General features: G+C 43.2%; 1 protein-coding gene across 1 annotated transcript in view; it reads left to right on the top strand.

The window, feature by feature from the left end:
* Positions 1–20,396, top strand: part of MRPL48 (mitochondrial ribosomal protein L48) — a 51,365-nt gene that overhangs the window by 20,865 nt on the left and 10,104 nt on the right. Inside the window, exons 5-6 of the mRNA XM_086933837.1 lie at positions 17,916–18,085; positions 19,206–19,308. Of these exons, the coding sequence (XP_086789963.1) occupies positions 17,916–18,085; positions 19,206–19,308 (273 nt within the window). The remainder of the gene's footprint in view (positions 1–17,915; positions 18,086–19,205; positions 19,309–20,396) is intronic.

Raw genomic sequence — 20,396 nt, 5'->3', positions numbered from 1 at the left:
ACATAATACAAAAAGATCTTGCATAAGGAAAATGAGGAATACCCATTCTCTTGTAGGTCCCTTCAGTTGACGCTTTGCGCGTGTCCATAAAAATTCAGTGTGGCCACAGAGGTTGGCCTCATTGGTGTATCTTTCCTTAAGACTTATCAGGATTATTAGTATACCACGGCCTCTGTCTAGTCCCATTATCTCTGGCTGGCATGTGATTGGCAGTCTAATGCTACAAGCTATTGTAGCTGCTTCAGAGTCGCAGAAAGTAAGGGGATGGTTCTTTATTTAGGCAAGAGGGCATAGTCTGGACTTGTGACTACATTTATGCAAGTGAAACGTCTATTGTTACTGTACACATTAATTTTATTTAGTAGAGATTGATCAGTTGCCAGACTGCGGATTTTAATTTGAACTATTAATAAGGGATTGGCTGTGATGCAGGTGAGTGAGATGAGGGCAGTGTCCCTTAATGTTTTTATTTTGGAGAATGTACATAAAATGAGGTTAACACACCAGGCATAGCGTTCTATTATATTTCTGGTGGACACAATCTAACTTACTTACTTTTCATGTTAATTCTACTTAATGTTTGGCAAAAGGTGGCAATCAGGTGTCAAGCTACACCGGGTTGTGAGGGTGATGAAAGGGAAAGGACACCTAGCTGACAAGTGGGTGGGCTTTGCTACACTAATGAAAGTTAAAATTGCTTTGCAGTAGGTGAAGCTTTACAAGGGATGATGTTTGTGCCCGTGAGATACAATGCTTGACAATACAACAAATTGTGAGACAGAGTTAGGTGCCGGTGGGCCCCCTTGGGGTGTTAAGGGAAGAAAAATGATCAAAGATTGGGTGAAAAACATTCTTTTTTTATGATGTTGGAGGGGAGTGAGAAAGTAGAGCAAGAAGGAATGCTGGTTGGTTGATGGTGTTTTGTTTTACTCTTTTGAACCTATTTAGTGAAGCGTCACATTGAAAATCGGACACTCTACTACTTGAATGGTGGCCTGGAGAAGAGTCTCAAAAAGACAAATCTCTGTAGGATTCTAGTGGGGGATGTGACTGCAATGAATGGATGACCTCTGTGGTAAGAAGCCAGCAGGCAGACACTGCAGAGGGATGTGAATTGGATATATTTAGATGCTTGCAGACATTGCAAAGATCAAAAGGCTGATATTATTTCAACAGACCTCTTTATTCCGGTTAAGAGGTGGAATTCTGCATTTGGGAATCTTGGGAGTCTGAGCATGAGACATAATAGTAGGCCTAGGTATATAAAGCATGTCAGCTGCGAGCTCCTAGGAGCATGCAGCACCCAGCAACAAGGAGGTTACAATTCTGGAAACTGGTATGCAAGGCCTTTTCCCCCAGTGTCAAGTGAGGTATTTGGAATGGGATGATCAAACGTTCTGTGTGAAATGTTTGGTGAACTTCAGATTAAGAAACTGTTGAGGGAGTTGGGTTAAATAAATATGTTTTTGGTTCTAGCTGATGTTTGATTACTGGTACAAAAAGAGGGAGAAGTCAAACATACAAAGAGGTGCTAGAGGAAGAAGAGGTAGATGGTGACTGTGGGCAACAAGTAATGTGAGATAGCAGCTTTGTATGATCAGCATTATTTTAAAATTAAAAAGCTAGATTGGTGCCGTACCCCAACTTGTCAAAAAAGTCCATAAAGAAATAGACGCCACCTAACCGTGAAAATGCCACTAAAAAGACATGAAGGAAAAATCAATCCACGAACGGGACAGTGGTTACAAAACCAAATGCACCCTATTCCATGTACATCAGTTAAGCTTAAACCTCAATGTATGATACCCCATGTGTAAGCACAATTGGGGACCTACCAATATCAATCTGGGGCAACAAATCATCCAGTATGTTGTAACCTCTGAAGAAGTCCTATGTAAAAAGGACGAAACACGTTGGCTGATGGTTTTGTACGAATGGAATATTAAAGAAGAAAAACATCATATATCTTGCATTAGCAGCGACTCATTTAATTGAATTAGGATTCTTCAATATATATGGATATTTCTTTATGGACTATTTTGATAAGATGCGGTGCAGCTCCAATCTAGCTTTTTTGTTCTGTATCCCCTGAGAGGGGAGGTGCTTCTGGACAGGGGGGCACATTTGGTAATCTGCACACAAAAATAGTCTTTCATCTAAATTTTATTGGTAACTTACGGTGCGGGTGCAGCACTTGTTTTTTATGGTCCACTGTCCACTTCTCAAGTTTCAAATTATTTAAAAATTATTTTTGAACATTTCTATTTCATTTGTCAGTGGTTTGTAAGTTCTGTGGCAGTGCCCAGACTTGGTTAAATGATTCACATCACTTTTTTGATTGGCGTTCTAAGACTTTTCTGCTGTTCTTGGCTTGCACTGCTTGTATCTGTAGTTATTTTGCAACATTTTTTTTTGAGCTGTCTTTGTTAACGCATCAGTAATAGGTTTTTAAAAAGCAAGTGTGCTTCGTTATCTCGACTGTGCAGACTTTGCCTCAGGGGTAAAAAGCTGTTCAACGTGGCAGCTATAAAGTTGCATCAAGAGAATGAATCAGATCTTGCAATACTTTTGTTTTTCAATGATATAAGTACTATTGGCATCAAAGGTCTTTAAAAAGAACCTTCACTGAAGTGATATATTAGTGAATGTTAGGGAAGTCTATAAAATCTAAGGACACTGGCAATATTGACAGGTGTACGTTTTAGTACACACTTCATCCAACAAGTGAAATACATACACCTGTTCCTGATCGTTGTCATCTTTGTTTAACCCACAAGTGTTTTTCAGCCCCTCATTTTATAATGTTTATGTGTTACTGATTATGAGCTCTCACCATATAAATGATGGAAAAAGCAGAAAAATAAATAAGTATTAATGTAGGTGGAGAAGTCCTATCAACGTATTAACACTTTGTCAATAAAGAAAGTATTCAAAATGAAGTACAACTAATGGTAGGTGATAGATTTTTGCTTTTACCAGGTTAAATAATTTGACTGCCGATAGGCAGTATTTACAATGCTTTCTCAGACTTAGTTGTTAAAAGACTTGTTTGGCTGCAGTATACCCTCTTAGGAACTGTAAAGGGTTGTTTATGGTGTTAAGGTCCTCCACTGACTTGGGGCCTTTTTAGGTCGGTCAGATTTCGGGAAAATCAGCTTGTTAGAAGTGAACCGTTTTGACAAATATGGGGTAACAATACACCCCTGCCAGGAAAACTTTGATTTTGTCTCTTAAAATTCATGTTTGCAAAAAGTAATCCACTCTAGTCTGATGTAGGATATGAGCATTTTAGGTGCCAGGAGAGAATAGGTTCACACTGAGTAGCACTGCCTGCCTGACACAGCATGTGTGTGCACCCTAATCCCTTTGGCCTTTGAGCCTTAAGGGGGCCGTGTATGCTGTAGTCTGCATCGCTGGACATATAATGGCCACAAAGAGAGCTGTTTATCAGTCACTTTCATTTTGGACCTCTCTATTGTTTTCAAAGTAACGGGCATTGCTACGTGAAATTTAGGGAGCGGCATTGCGTCTGCTTGTACCTGCACAAAAGCGTGAACCAGTTGTTGCTGGATAATTGAGTCCATCAGTCCATCATAACAGTCACCCTTGACTTGGCCAAATCCCACATACTGCTTTGGACTTCATTTGTTCCTCATCCTTAACAAGCAAAATCCAACTCTGTCCTCTTCGCCTAATTAAACTATCATAACCCTATTTGGCCTTATGTCTAGTGAATTTGTGTCTTACTCATCCTCGAAAATCTCTATCATAAGAAATGCTGTGTACCATTATTTCTGTCCCCTCCACTCTCTTCTACCCCACATCTTAAAATTTCCACTCATTCTGTCCAATATGACTTTTTTACCTGACCTCACCTACTGAACTGATCCCAATACAACCATCAGCATAACCCATCAAGCGCTCCATATGACATCTTTATCTCCATTTAGTAAAGTGATAAGCCCTAGCACGTAGAGGCCGCAGCTATTTTTTTCTTCATTAACCACTTTATTTTCTCTGACTCTTAAACTTATTTATTTAAATTGACAATTGTACTTGCTTTGGTAAAAGAAAAGTGATGGCTCTTTCTTCGTACAAATCCTATTTCTGTCCAGTCTTGCATCTTCCATCTTCCATTCTTCAATAAGACTATAGCACTACACATGTTCTGCTGTCATACTTACTAGCTTTCATATTACTTAACCCACTGCAATTTGGCTTACTTCAACAGCATTTATGGAAGCAGCTCTTGTGGATATTTCCACTTCCTCGCCTCTCCTGACCACAATTATCTTTCCTCTAATCTTCCTAACTTTTCTGCATCATTAGACTTAGTCGACCACCCAAGGTTGTATGTCATAATATCGAGCACTAAGATAACTTGTTTCCAGGAAATTGTAGATTAAAAAGACATTGTGATGATGTTTGTATTGCAACAGTTATTTACTAGACATAAAGCCAACACATAACAGGTGACATTTTACAGATGAAGAATATTATCTGGTGCAACTTGCATACTTTGTCTTTTCAGACTTGCCAAACAATTTGTTGCCATTTTGACCTTCATTCTTGAAGTATCTGACAGGCAGAAAATGATTACAGCTGACACTAATATTGTCTTCGTAGCTAATTTTGGCTGCAGATCATCCACCGGTAAAAACAAAAGGCGGTAGGATGCCATTGACATATATGCAATAGATGCATTAATGACTTATTGCATTGACTTTTTATCAGCTGTAAAAAGTGCACAATCTCAAACACTGCATTTCAGTATCCGGATAGTGTGTGTGTCTGTGGAAAATTCTATAATGGAAAATTTCCCAAGTTGTATTATTTCCTGCAAGCGAGGAAAAATTTAAATGAATCGGCTGCCCTAAAGGAATTCACACCTGAGTTATATAAAATTTACACTAAGAAAGCCGGAAAATATCTGGAGAAAATCTATATCGGAGAAAAACAAATTATTGGAAGAGTTAAGGTGCAGATCGAGCAAAGAAATAATAAAGGCTAAGAAATCTTTTTCATCACAAATAGATGAGACTGAATATGGAGCAGAACTTCTCTTGCAAATGCTATTGAAAGTTAAGAATATTGAAAGCCATACACCGAGGCAGAGGCTTCTGTAGAAAACTGTGTAGGTAATGTTTTTGTAACCTAAACCACTATTGTTGTAGACATGAATTGTTTTAGCTCCCAGTGAGTCTAAGTATTTAGAAAGGGGCACCCTCATAAATATGTACCACACCCCCTGTCCGTATAACAGGAAGACATATTCCACCTGAAATCTTAGATGTAGAAATTAAGGCAATTATTTTGAACTACAAACTGTTGGTTAAACAGTTTAATTGGCAGACCCTTTATTGATAAAAGAAGCCAATTGTCTTCAGTGGCATTCTAGTAGTGTCAGAAATGTAAGTTATTAAAATGGAAGGAGATGACCCCTACCAATAAACACAATCTGGTTAGGCCAATATACAGTTCTTTGAGAACTCTGCTCAACCCCTGGTAGCTATTGCACAAATCCCCAGAGGAATGCATGTGTAGTTCAAGCAGTACCAACAATTCTAAAGAACAGAACACAATAGCCTCAAACCAAAGTAGGGAAAAATATAATCAGCAAAAAGACATGAAGATAAGGGGAAATATAGATATATATTTTTATTTAAGGTTCAATTAGGAAGCACCTAGAAATTGCAAAGCACCATGGAAAAGCAACAGTTCACAACTGACCAGGATCTAGAGCGATTTCTGGCGAGCGCAGTGGAGCACAGGCCTGGTACACCACGCAGGTCCTCTTAGTCAAAGTTTTACCTTTAGACTTGGTCTCTAAAATGGAAGTCAAAATCTTCCAGATGGGCAAGGTCCAAGGCTGGCGCTGTCAAGAGTCCCTCAAATTTGGATACTTCATTGTAGAGCTCCTGCTGAAACCATTGGTTTGGGACCCAGAAGCTGCAAGTGAGACACCCGGATTTCATGTTCACCGAGGGTGCTTTGCCACTTGGATAGACTTGCTGCCTCACACTTATCCAAAGCTTTACCTATGGACTTGATCCCTTTCTTACAAGTCCGAATCCAGCGTGGCAAGGCTCAGCGCTATAGCAGGCCAGTGCTCCTGTTACCGTGAGGTCGAGTTGAACCTTTTTTTCATTGTGGAAAAAAGTTCCTGGTGGGACAAACATGGTTTTCTTATCTATCTACAGTAAAAAAAAATCTGGACAAGCTTCAGCATCATATCTCAGCCCTCCAGAGGTGGAACAAATGACCTGTCCCAATTTTCGCCAACTGCTGCAAAAATTCCTGCTGATGAGTCCTGCATTCCCTAGCTTGTCAGTGTTGGCTTTCAGGTTGCAGGTCTCTCTTCAGCCTGGTCTCTTGCCTTCGTGAGCAGGAGTCATTCTCCTTTTTGTGTCCCTAATCCAGACCAACGGGAGATCCTCCACTTGACCCTTGGAGAGCAGTTTCTGTGATTGGTAACCAGAAGGAGTCGGGTGTCGTGGATCTTTGTCATTGGGTAAGTCCTCTTCTTCCTGCAGACGTTAGAAGCTTTCTTTTAGCATGGCCTACTTGGGTGTAGTCTACCCAGGTCCAGGAATGTTCTGAGGAGGTAGTGGATGAGGTGTACCAAGTATATCCTGTGTTCTAGCTAGTGGTTGGAGAAATTGTGCCCTCAAATCCTAGTAGTCTCCCCATTGTCTTTTGCAGCACTTCCTCGTTGCCTTACTGTAAAATTACCCAGGAGTCTCTTTCCAATATGGCAGAATCTTCTGCCCTGTGCAGGCTTGTCTTGCTCTCTTTAGCCAGTCCTCTAGTTGGATGAGCTCTCCTCCCACCTGGTAGGTTCCAAACTGGTTCACTTTCCCGCTGGGAATGGAACTCGCAGTCTTGGACAGTCCTGGGAATGAATAAAGAATGATTAGTAGAAGGTCTCTGTCATCAACTAGTTATAAAAAGAAGTACTAAAGCTGTCCTTTGTTTTGCTAGCTGATCTTAACTGTCCCAGTTGCTAATCCCTGCAAAGTGGTCAGCAGTTAACATTGCCCTGTCCTTTCTGTGCTCAGAGTTGGCCGTTATTTTCTGAGCCAGGTTCATTAACTCTCTGAGACAAGGAGGACAATTCCAGCTCTGGGATTGTGGTCTGTGGCAGAACTGGTTTTTAGCCAGTTGTACATTTGGCAGCCTAAAGTACCTTTTTATACAATTACTTTTCAACACAAGTTAACTATAGTCTGATTTCACTATTGAATTAGATTTTGAAAATTAAGTATGAAGTAACTTTGAATGATTGTGCAAGCATTTCCCCCAGATGCAGATATAACATTAAATATTTTGATCACCCCATGGAAAATGTAGCTGAACATGCGCAGTATAATAGCTTTTAAACCTCCAGTGACTGTGAGGGCATACTTCTTAAATATATAGTTGGCCACATTTTTATATATTGGGTACCCTGCCTTGTGGATGTACATGCACAATTCAGGGGTGATTTATTAGTATATGAATTAGGTTTTCATATATGGTAAAGGCACTTTTCCTTGTTATGTATTATTGTAGTGCCTTTAAACTGCAGTTTAGCCAAAACTCAGCTTTGTTCCTGGCAGCCATGCATTTTTATTTGGGTGTTATAAGTACATATTGTAACCTACATATGCCATTTAACTCCCATGCCTTTGGTACATTTTCTGCTCCACCTAATTTGGCCTTGCGTGAGAAATTAAATAGACCAATTGGGTGAAATAAATTTTACCCATACCATTTTAGTTTATGGAACAATACAATTTATTGAACCTACATGGCAAGATACACAGCTTTTCACCTAGTGGCCAGCAGCAAGAATTATGAACTTCTTTACACAGTTGGAGCCTTCAACCCGGAGGCTGGCCACTTTGAGCAGGTACGTTTTATTCAACATATTTAAGAACATATGACAATATCCAACAGGCTCCACCCCTCTCCTTCGCACCCACTTAAAGAAAACCAATACAAAAAGCTGGGCTCATTGGATAAAAAGATAAGTGAAGAAATCATAAGGGATATATGCCTAGTCGTAGCTGGTATTTCGCTGGGAACTAATCTAAGCAGCCTTAAATGAATTGAACTGGTTAATTCTCAAAATTCTGAGGAGAGGATTCTGATAAAAGAGGCCCATATTCCTGAATACGATGTGCTTTGGGTGTCAATAGCCATGGTCAATCATTCCATTCCTAAGATAAACCGTAGTCAATGTAGCCAGGTGACATGATCGGGAGTCTTATCAGTTCCCTACAGTGATAGAATCGCCTGTCGTGCAGCTCTAATGCCAGAGCCATCTGGCGGCCCCAGAGGGAACACAAGGGAAAGGCCAGAGGGTTTGAATGGCCAAGTATAGTGCATGCTGGAAATCTAGGGCTAGAGGTATTGAAGGCAGAATCAATATCGGTGAGGACCAGGTCCTAAAAACGAGATGGCTTGGGACAGTGCCATAGGAGGTGCAGCAGGGATCCTGTCTGTCTACAGCCCGCCAACATTCTTTGGAGCGTCCGGGATTTCCGGTATGTAGGCGACAGGACTTAAATACAGATAGGAAACAATCTGGTAGGTCGCCTCCATGTTAGCCATGTTGTGTGCTATGTGGTGAGTTCTAAAATGTCTGCCCATTCTTTGGTAGTGAGATCTCTCCTCCCATCTACACTACCCTGGGACTTTTCCCCAGGCGTCCCTCCAGCCAGGAGAGAGTAAATTTCAGATATGAGATAGGAGTCGTCTGATTTAAGTAGCAGCCATTTCTCAAAGGGAGTCAATGTGCGGGAAGCCCCCGGTATATAGCCCAACAAGGTCACCCAGTAGCTGCAACTGTAAGTATGGGTGGTAATCTGTGGAGATAAGTGCGTAGTCTAATTTCAACTGTTCGAATGGTATTAGTTCCTTGTGATCAAAGAGGGAACTCACATGCTTACAGCCACTCTCTTGCCACCGTTTGAAGATTACCGTGCCCTGCCCAGGCCGAAAATCAGATTTTTTTTGTGAACTGGTCATTGGGGAGGGAATGTCAGGCCAAGTCGTAGGGCCACAGAGTTCCACACCTTTAGCATCGAGCTTGTACTCCGGCGAGGAATAAAGACCTTTGGCTCTGTTCTTGCTTGGAAGCCAGGCCTCCCTACAGATGTTGGATCCGGCCACCACTTGATCCATGAAGGACCAATGATTTTCAGAAAAAGTCCACATTCACTCTACGAGAAAGCAGAGTTGAGAAGCCTGGTATTAACGATAGGACCCCTAGACCGCCATCGGCCTTCTGACGGTATAAAATTGTATGGTGCAGAAGAGGTTTCTTGCCCTCCCAAATGAAATATTGATGGCCGCTTGTAACAAAGGGATTGCTTTGAACGGAAGGCACAATGGAAGAGTTTGAAAAATATAAAGTATGCGTAGAAGAATGGTAATTTTAACCGCCGCTATACAGCCAGACCAGGAGAGATGTAACGGCTCCAGGAGGACAAGGACTCTTTGGTCTGAGATGAACAAGCAGAGTAATTTAGTTGTGCCGTCTTGGAAGGGGTCTTCGCCAACTGAATGCTAAGGTAGGGAATCACGTCTGGTGCCCAAGCAAAAGAAAATTTGGATCGCAAAGGGGCTTCAGGAGGATGGGCGACCGAGATTACCATTTTAGTGTAAAATATTTTTATTAATTTTGTCCAGTTACAGATACCATTGTCTACATCCAATGACTTGTCAGGTGTCATTTCAACCTCTTTATTAACAAACTATAACTGTGCCCTAGCACCCCCCATGCCCCATCCCCTCACTACAGCCAACACTTGAGGGCATTGTACATGACCTTTAGATCCAAGGCAAAAGGCACGAGTGCTGGGAAAAGCATCTTTTTAATTTGTGTGTTTGCTCAGTCACTCTTGGGGTAGTATCTGGGACCTACTTTCAGGTATGAGATGAAGTGATCTGTGATATCTTGCTGTAATTCTCTGTATTCAGGAGATAGTAAAGAGGTAAACGGGGACCATCCAGCTAATAAGATGACTTTCATTGTAATATGTTATCCTTTCCATTCCAAGGGAATCGCCCTTCCTGCTAAAACAGGCGATTCGGGGGGGGGGTTGGGGGCGGGGGTGGTGGTGTTTGTTTGCCCTATGCAGTTACGATGGCCTGGACAGTGGACAGCTGCTATTAGTGCCACTGATAGCTATTTATGTGATTCACCTCCCGGGACTGGTTGGCCAAGCAGTGCAGCGCCTGGGTCACTTGCAATAAAAACATGAAAACATCACCCCAAGACTTCAAGTACTCCTTCCCAACACCACCACCGATTCGGACAGTGCCACAAGTGGGAGAGGGATCCAGTGGCCCCACATCTCCTCCAACAAATATTCTGCTTTTTTTGTCCCACGTGGCTCTTCTCTGTGGTGTTCTATACCAGGATCTTGGCACTTGATACTGTGTTTCGCTCATTTTGCCAGTACTTGCTGGGACTTGAGACCTATCATAAATGTTTCCCATTCCTTGTTGGTTAGAGTAATCACTAGTTCTAGCTCCAATCACTTTTATGCTGCTATTTTGTGTTTGGGCTCCACCTATAACAGGTGTTTGTGTAAGGCTGATGTGGTCTAGCACCCATCAGTCATTTCTCTAAATTGGTTAGCTTTCATGAGGACCCCTCCTTGATCCTTGGTGGCAGTAAATAATGTCTTGGCGGTGAGAAAATCTTTCTGCCTCTGAACGGTTGTATTGGCACTTAAGCTCCTAACATTTTTGGTCTGGCCATCTTTAAATAAGGAACTACCTGTTCTTTTGCCACTTTAGAAAGTAGTGATTGTACAGGGCTGTGAAGAATTCTGAATTGAAAGATAAAAGGGGGAAAATGTGACAAAGTAATTCGTAAACTCCATCGTAGCAGCCACCCTGTCCATACAGCCAGGGAAGTTTGGGTTGCAAGTGAATAATACAGTCCCCAGCTCCTATGAGGATGTGGAGGCCACAGGTCTACCAGGGGATGATGACCACTAAGAGATGGTCTGTCCTACACCATAGCTTATGTGTCTCTGTTTCCTCTATTCCACCAGGTAACATAACAGCTCCCCGGATGAAGACTGATTTGCATAAGGCTGGATTCAAACTGATGTGGCATGGTGGGCAAAAGAACGATGGATTGGAATGCTACCCTGAGCAATTGCCGGTGGTTAGACTTACTACAGGCATTCCTCTTTGCATCTTCTGTGTGCTTAATATAATGCCCTAAGTGGACAACTGTATGCCCAGACATGGTTCTCATGCTCGCTGTGTCACTAGAACAAAACTACACCCAATTGAAGAGCGCCATTCATGGCGAAACTAGTGTTGGGTTGCTAGAGTTCTGGTTCAGGAAGGACCTGGCAGTTTGGGGTAGACTGTTCCTTTTGGCGCAGTGTTAAGACTGATTTGATGGCTATGTTCAAACCAAGGTGGTGTTTATGGGCAAAAGCACAATGCATTGGAATGCTACCTGAGCTATTGCCAGTGTTTAGACTCTTTGCAAGTATTCCTCCCATCACCTTTTGTGTTCTCAATGAAACATCCTAAGTGGCCACAGATGTGCCCCAACGTGGGTCCCACGTTTCCTTTGCCACTGGGACCAAGCTACACCCAAAGGAAGAGCCCCAATCTGCGAGAAACCAGACTTGGGTTGCTTTTGTTCCAGTCGGGGAGAACCTGGCCCAAAAGTTTGGGCTGGACTGCTTCTATTGGACATGATCAAACCTGATATGCATATTTTTAGGTCTAAACAGGGGGCACGGTGGGCAAAGGTACAATGAGTGGAAATGCTACCTTGAGCATTTGACAGTGGTTAGATTTATTGCAAGCTTCCCTTCCATCACCTTTTGAGTGGTTGATCACAATAGAACTGTCTGTTAATGTTTCGATGTGTGGTATCGCTAAACCTCCCTGTGAAACCAGCCTACATGTATATCTTGCCTCAATTCCTTGGGTTTTGTTCATCCAGATGTAGTTGTTAATCGGGGCTTGATTTTGATTTGAGGTCGCCTGAGCCAAGGAAATCGTAAGCCTTTGAAAAACAAGAGGCTCTTTGGCAGGATCCTGATTTTATTGATGGCAACTCTACCAGGCCAGTAGAAGTGCTGCAGATGCAACTTCTCCAAGCCTTGTTTCTAATTCTTTTAGTCAATGGGAGTAATTTAGGCTAGCAACTTGCACAATTGTATGTCGCAGCTTGATCCTCAAGAATGTTACCACTGTAGCCCTCATTCTTCACTAGGGCCTCAGATTTTCCACATTTATTTTGAATCCCACAACTGTTTTATAGACTTAAAATTCTTCAAGTGAGGAACCCACAGATTCCCTTGGTTCTTTTAATGACACCATGATGTCATCCGCAAACCTAGTTCGTTTACAATTATCGTGACCTACTTTGACACCTTTTTATTTTCCCTCCCATTTTCCAATAACATTGGCCAGGGGTTCCATAGTCAGTTCAAATATTAGAGGCAAGGGTGGGTACCCCTATCAATGCCCCTGGTCTATACAAAAGGTAGTTGAGGGGACTCGGTTCATCTGAATAGGGGCCTTTGGAAATTGGAGACTGCTTCCTGAACTGGGCTAGGGCTAGTTACCAGTGTCTGAAACCCATACCATACTCCTCTGTACCACAATCGATATGAATGTAACGCATATACATCTTTGTACACAGTTTCAATGTGAAGGTATAATCCTAGAATCTGGAGTTAAATGGTTCAGCATTGATCTAGGATGTTGTTTTTTTATCAGGTATGCAATAGTGCACATGTAGCACCATGGAGCAGCGGAATAGTGTATAAAGATCATGTTTTTCTTTTTTACAGGAGCACCCTGAGCATGAGGTGCTGTAAGTACAGCAGTATAAGTTTGTTTCACAGTTTTTTTTGTAAAGTTCTCAAGCCCCCTTGTGGTGGCTCCAGAATGCTTAATTATGCTGCTTGGGCTCCAAATGAGAGCTATCAAAGGGAATCCGGTTGTGTTCATGATAGGCGTGCGCTTGACACACTGCACTTTACAGTCAACATATATTTAATATTTGCAATTTAAGGCACAGTGGGAGCATGTGACTTACCCAGACTCACGTAATTGTTTGGTCAATTGTGTCCACGCCGTGGCAAGAGTCCAGGTCTGGAGCTCAAGCTCGACAATGTAGCCACTAGACTTGCCCGTCTCTATTAACATTTGCTGATGCTAATACCGTAGCTTAACCCCTTCGATGCGTGTGACAAGGTCAGCTCGTCATGGGCGTTACCTGCGCTGTGTGTGTGACGAGTTGACCTTGTCAAGTAACGCGGGATTTTTAAAATAGCAGCGCTCAGCGGGAAAACCGCTAGCGCGCATGCGGTTAACTACTCTGTAAACTGCATGATAGATCCACGGACAAGCTATTTCTGTGTTTTGCAGAGAACAACATTGTTTACATGAATTAGCAACTTTCCTTTCCAGTCTTCTTTCTTTTACCCCTAATTTTACACTTCTCGTTTTTGTACCAAATTTATTTTTACATTATTCATATGTGAGTAAGGAGTTTCAGAGAGACCATCAAAATTCAGGTAATTTATTTCATTCATCTTACTTGAGTAATACTCCACAGTGGCTACTCCACGTAACGAGTCCATTCTCCAAAAAGGTGTTCGGAAGAAGGGTCTTGCCCTTTTTTGATGGTATTCAGCGCTTCCCACATTATTTTATGCATGCTAAGCCACCAAAGATTCCATACTGGCGAATAAAATACCTTTCCTGTAACAAAAATCCCCCAGTGTGGCCATCATGCAAGTTTGTCTTCCAACCCCTTGTCTAATCTGTTGGTCCTCTAAACAAACCTATGAGTGGGTATTGTTACACAAGCTTCTGTTCCCTCATGATAGCCTCTTGGTTCTTAGTTACTTTAATATGTCGTAAGACCCCATCTATGTGTTGCAGATTCCCAGAATAAAGCAAAGTTGCATAACCTTGGAACCAACATATTTGGGTTGTAATTTTGGGTGTTTCACTTTGGAACAAATGTTTTTGTAAACCGTGTCATCTTCCTGTACTTGAGTACTACCACTACCACTACCTCAGTCTTTCAGGAGAACTGGAAAATCGTCTGAATAGCAGCATAAAGCACTATATAAAACCGAAAGTAATATAATGGAAGGGAAGAGGAAAATGTTTGCACATATCTTGTCCCCTCATTGAGCACTCCCAGATTTTGCAAAGCAACCCTGATCTCACTGACGCCATCCCCGAGCTGCTGCTTGCACCGTGACTTGTGGGCGCTGCACCACCTGTCTTCACGTCACCGCTCTGGTCTTAGCGATGACACTCCAAGCTGACCTCGACGCCTCTGCCTGCACTGTGGCCTGGGGGCACCGCTCATAAGTTACGCAATGCACAGCCCCGTCCCGTACTTCAGCCTTGGTCTACTGCCATCGACTCCAGATCGTCTACCAACAATAGCTCTTCAGCAACAACCACGCCGCTGCTTGCACTGTGACCTGTCAGCACTGCAACAAGCTCCGACACACTAAGCAACGCAGCCCTGGTCTCACTGAGGCCGCTGGCCGCTGTCATCAAGCCACTGCCTGCACTGCGACCTGAGGGTACTGCACGCCGCACAGCTCCACTTCGCACCGCAGCTCCGACGCCTGTCTAAACGAGCGTTCCCGACTTCAACCTCACAGAGTTTGATCGGAAAACAAGGAACTGCCCAAGACTGGATCTGCTCGCTCCTCACCGGAAGAAGCCAAAGGATCAGACTACCGCTCTTCCTCTCCGCCCCCACTGACATTACCTGCGGAGTACCACAGGGGTCGTCTCTGAGCCTGACCCTCTTCAACATCTACATGGCCACCCTCGCAGACATCGTCCGACAACACGGCCTCAACGTCGTAACCCATCTCATCCACTCCCTCACAAAAGACCCACCACCCCAAAACTCAACTTCCAGAGAGGAATGCAAAAAGGGGCAGTCTGGATGACCAAAAGCTGCCTAAAACTCAACACCGAGAAAACAGAAGTCCTTGTCCTCGGAACCACCCCTTCAGCACGGGACAACACCTGGTGGCCCACCTCCCTCGGAAGCCCACCTACCCCCTCAGACCACGTCAAGAACCTCGGCATCATACTAGATGCATCACTCACCATGAACCAACAGGTCAACGCCGTCACCTCCAGCTGTTTCAACAACCTCTGCATCCTCCGAAAGACCCACGTACTCACACCTCCAGCTGTTTCAACAACCTCTGCATCCTCCAAAAGACCCAAGAACTGATCACCAGCAAACTAGACTACGGCAGCGCATTCTACGCCGGCATCAACAAGTCCCTACTCTGCAAACGATACAGAACACCACGGCCAGACTCGTCCTCAGCATCCCTGCCACAAACACATCAGCCAGTACCTGTGGCCACTCCACAGGCTCCCAGTGGAGAAGAAAGTCACCTTCAAAATCCTCACTCACGCCTACAAGTGCCTTCACAACAACAGACCCAAATAACTCCACGGTAGAATAAACTTCCACATACCTAAAAGAAACCTGGTATCAGCCAACCTCGGACTGGCTGAAACCCTGCGGATCCACAGAGCCAGATCAGGCGGAAGATCGTTCTCCCACATCGCAGCCAAGACCTGGAATGAGCTACTGGCAGACATCAGACGGGCCCCCTTCCTGAACACCTTCAGGAAGACCCTCAAGACCTGGCTCTTCGGCTGAACGGAGCGGCGAAAAGCATACAGCTGTCTCTTAGACATTTGCAAAAAGCGTTTTTTATGTATGGCACAACAACTATATACCACTCTAACAATACTTGGATGCATAGATGTGGTGGTATTTATCTTCCCGACGTCTTGATTGTCAATGGGCAAACTGACAGTAAGTAGCTAAAGAAAATCTGATCTATGCGTCAAGGTACTGTACCTCCTTTAAACTTGCCCACATAGAGCTGTTTCCTCTAGACTTTATAGAGGGGTTGGTGAGAGACTAGCCAAAATACAGAAGAGTGACCCTGTAAACCTACTGTCCAATAGGCCAGGGGAGCCACCCACCAGGGAGGAAAGACTAAATAAACATGAAAGGGAGCTTCCCCAAAGTAAAAGGAATTAATCAGTAAGTATCAACCAAGAACACCCACAGAAAAGCTGAAATATTTTGACAAATCAATTTTGAATCAATCATTTATAATACAATTATTTAGACCCTATTTAATAAAAGGTCAGCTTCTAGAGTACAAAAAATCTTTGAATAATGGAAGCTTAAATAAGCATCAGCTCAAGATACAAATAGAACAATAAAAACATGACACTTCATTCTTTCATTCTAACAGGCATCCACACACTCTCATTCAAACAAACCAGTTATTCATTATCAATCACAACATCAAAGAGCGTCATGCGATGTGAAAAAAGCACCGACGCGCGTTTCGGAAACACAAAGTTATTTCAGAAGATCCTTCATCAGGGCGCATACGTTTAATCCACAGATGGGAGTCGGTTCATAGTCTCAGTTGTGGGCTGAAAAAGCAAATCTCTAAGTATGCTGTGGCTGACCAATCCTGGAAATTAATCTGATAATTAAAACACTCCCAATTGTGAATGATGAAGGCTGACAGGCAGCGGTGTTCCTACCATCTGATAAAAATGATGAAATTGTCGACTTGAAGGATTCAATGGGCATTTTCTGTTCAGACCAGATGGTTTGTAGGCTCGTCAGAATGATGGGCAGACTGGAAAGTTCAGCTGTTCACCTCCTGTTTCTTAGGTAGCTGTAGATATATTAGATAAGGTTACAGGGAATCCGCGCGTGTCCGGAATCGAGATAGAAACCCCTTTTCTATCTCGATTCCGGACACGCGCGGAGACAGACTGTTTTTGGATCCATGTCGACTCTGGGCTTTCTGCGAGACCAGGACACAGCGTCTTAAAAGTAGGAAAGCAGCCCATCAAGTTCCACCCCTCTGCTCCTCCCGTTTACTGCCACGCATCATCAGGAACAGACCTCCTCGCTTTTATCACAAGGATTCCCTGGAACCTTATCTATCGTATCTACAGCTACCTAAGAAACAGGAGGTGAACAGCTGAACTTTCCAGTCTGCCCATCATTCCGACGAGCCTACAAACCATCTGGGCTGAACAGAAAACGCCCATTGAATCCTTCGAGTCGACAATTTCATCATTTTATCAGATGGTAGGAACACCGCTGCCTGTCAGCCTTCATCATTCACAATTGGGAGTGTTTTAAATATCAGATTAATTTCCAGGATTGGTCAGCCACAGCATACTTGGAGATTTGCTTTTTCAGCCCACAACTGAGACTATGAACCGACTCCCATCTATGGATTAAACATATGCGCCCTGATGAAGGATCTTCTGAAATAACTGTTTCCGAAACACGCGTCGGCGCTTTTTTCACATCTCATGACGCTCTTTGATGTTGTGATTGATAATGAATAACTGGTTTGTTTGAATGAGAGTGTGTGGATGACTGTTAGAATGAAAGAATGAAGTGTCATGTTTTTATTGTTCTATTTGTATCTTGGGCTGATGCTTATTTAAGCTTCCATTATTCAAAGAATTTTTGTACTCTAGAAGCTGACCTTTTATTAAATAAGGTCTTAATAATTTTATTATAAATGATTGATTCAAAATATTTCAGCTTTTCTGTGGGTGTTCTTGGTTACTTACTTACTGATTAATTCCTTTTACTTTGGGGAAGCTCCCTTTCATGTTTATTTAGTTGGTGAGAGACTAAACTCTGAGAAAAAAACACCAAATGCCAAAAATAAAGTACTAATGATAGAGGTAAGTAACTTTTGTTATCTGGCTCTGTGCATGTGATCATAGAGCTGAAAAGATTTCTGGGTAATCTGTTCTTCCCTCATGTGTAATCAATACTGATACCTTGGCTTAGTCCTAACTTTTCCATCTTGTTTCAGCCAAAGAAAAAGAAAGAAAAGGTACAGATGAAGGAGATCAGTGCTGGCACTGACTTCGAGTTTGGGGCCCTCAACATTCAAGTGTCTGGCTATGAAATGACTCTGGTGGAACACTATGCACAGTATGTGCACTGTCTTTGCAACCGGCTGAATGTGAAAGTGGAAGAGAGGTATGTAGATTAAAGTTTGACTAAATGTACAAACGTGTGCGTGTTTCAGAGTATTAGTGATGTTGTAGGGAGCTGCTCTCCATCTATACCTGGGACTTCTGAGAGTTCCCTCTTCCTTTTTTGCATATGTTATGCAGCACTAAGCCTGAAAGGGTATTGTCTCAACTTGTACTGGGTGCTCTTGTGTGTCTGGACAAAGCTATACCTCTCTGAAGAGCTCTAATAAGAGCAAACAAAATGGGTCAGGGGCTGCTGTTATTCATCCCAGGTTGGCTTGGATGATATTTTAATAATTCAGAGCTGTAATACTGTGACTGGAGTGGTAAATGTAAATGTGTAAATGTGCTGGACTTGTAAAGCGCACAGCTGCCCGTAAGCGTCCCGGCGCTTGCTTAGGGAACCCGTCCTGGTATTCCCCTGTGAGAAACCACGGCAGGGTGTCCACAAGGTGAAAGCCAGGCATCCAGCCGCGAGGGGCCGTAGTGGAGATTAAGCAAGCTATTGCCCAGAGTCGCAGAGTGTGACCCCGTGAGTTGAGTAGGCACCAGAGCGAGAATTGTCGAGTCCGTGGAATTTTGAGCCAGAGACCCGCCGAAGCGGGGAATCGAACCCTGGTCCACGGTCGATCTCAGCTTCTGGGTCTGCCGCCTCTAACCACTGAGGCACGCTTCTCCACTTTGGTAAAAGGCTTTTGTCATTTTTCAGGTCAGTGTGGATGGCACTAGCTAATCCTATGCTTACAAACTTTGCTAAAAAACAGTCAGTTGAGGTGAGCAGATTCAGAGTGTTTGTGTTGGTATAGGGTGTTCCATAGGAAGGAGCTGCTCTCCACCTAAACTTGGGAACTTCCCAGAATGTCCTGCTTCTTTTTTGCATAATTTATGCTGCACTCCAAGACTAAAGAGTATTGTCTTGATATATAGTGTTTGTATTTGTTTGACCGAGATCATTACTGCATGTCGTGTGATGTAAACATTTAAACATTCCAGTTTTAGCTTCACTTTTGGAAGCTACTGTACTTGTTGTTAATTGGTTCATTTTTGCAGTGAGTTTTCTGGGGAAGGACTTTGTGATACTTTGCTGGGCTTGAATCTTCACAACTTGCTTATGATTTCTGCAGTTATGGTTTACCCACAAAGACCACAGAGGTTATGATGATGCAGGAGCAGGGCTCCAAGATGTACCTCGATGCTGTACTGACAAACCACGAGCGAATTGTTCAGGTACTGATTTTGGTTTTCTTCTCTATGGTGGAGTTATGTTCGGTTAATAAGCTTTGAAAGCACACTTCTACCCAAGGGTGTCCTGGCGTTGAGCATTGCCTAACTTGTTTCCAGGAAAGGAGATGACTTCTTCAGAAAACAACCATGTTTTCAGTCCCTTCCTGAAGGAGAGGAGCTTGGTAGCATTCCTGAGATGAGCTGGTAAGTTGTAAGCTTTAGCAGCACAAGCGATTAAACTACTGCCACCCCAGTGAGCTTTTTTCACTCGGTGAATGGCCACTTGCTTTGCTTCTGAGGAACGCAATGCTCTTCCGGGGACATACCATTGAAGGCGCTTTCTCAGATAGTCAGGGCCACTACCAGTCAAGGGCTTAAAAACCGTGCAAAGCGCTTTAAATTGTGCACGTTGTTTTACTGAAAGCCAGTCGAGATTCCAAAGTCCCTTTCTGACTGAAACAAACTTTGGTGTGCCAGTTAGCAACCTGGCTGCCGCATTTTGCAAACCGGAGTCTGTTCAGATGTTTCTTGTGAATATTCAAATACGGACTGTTGCAATAATCCAACTGAGACAAAATGAGCGCTGTGACTGCCGTCCTAAAGCTATCCTCTGGTAGAATTTTTGTTTATTTTCTGCAGTACTCGGAGGAGATAAACGCTCGTCAAGACAACACCACTGACCGTATCGCCAAAAGTAAGCTTGTTATCTAAAATCACCCCCAGGTTCTTGGCTTTTCTAGTAGGGTTTGGGGTGTTCCCATTTCTTCAGGCCACCAGTCGGGGTCCAGAGATTAGGATTATTGCCGAAAATGATGACCTCCGTTTTGCCTGCATTTAGTTTCGGCAGTTTGAGGACATCCAGCTGGCAATGGCTTTCATGCAGTCAGTGCTTCTTAAGCCAGCTGCCACTTCTTTGCCTCACTGTATCAATTTATGTGTCGTCCGCATAGGATGTTAATTGGAGCCCAAATGATCTAATCAGGGCTGCTAGTGGGCCAACTTAGATATTAAAGAGCGTGGGGCTAAGGGATGACCCCTGTGGGACCCCACAAGGAAGGACATTTTGTCAAACCTACCAAATATTGGCAGAT

Source organism: Lissotriton vulgaris, chromosome 8 (assembly GCF_964263255.1).
Source record: "Lissotriton vulgaris chromosome 8, aLisVul1.2, whole genome shotgun sequence".
In the NCBI taxonomy this organism is placed as follows: domain Eukaryota; kingdom Metazoa; phylum Chordata; class Amphibia; order Caudata; family Salamandridae; genus Lissotriton; species Lissotriton vulgaris.
Note: the sequence above shows the minus strand (reverse complement) of the source record. Positions and strands in the feature narration are given on the sequence as shown.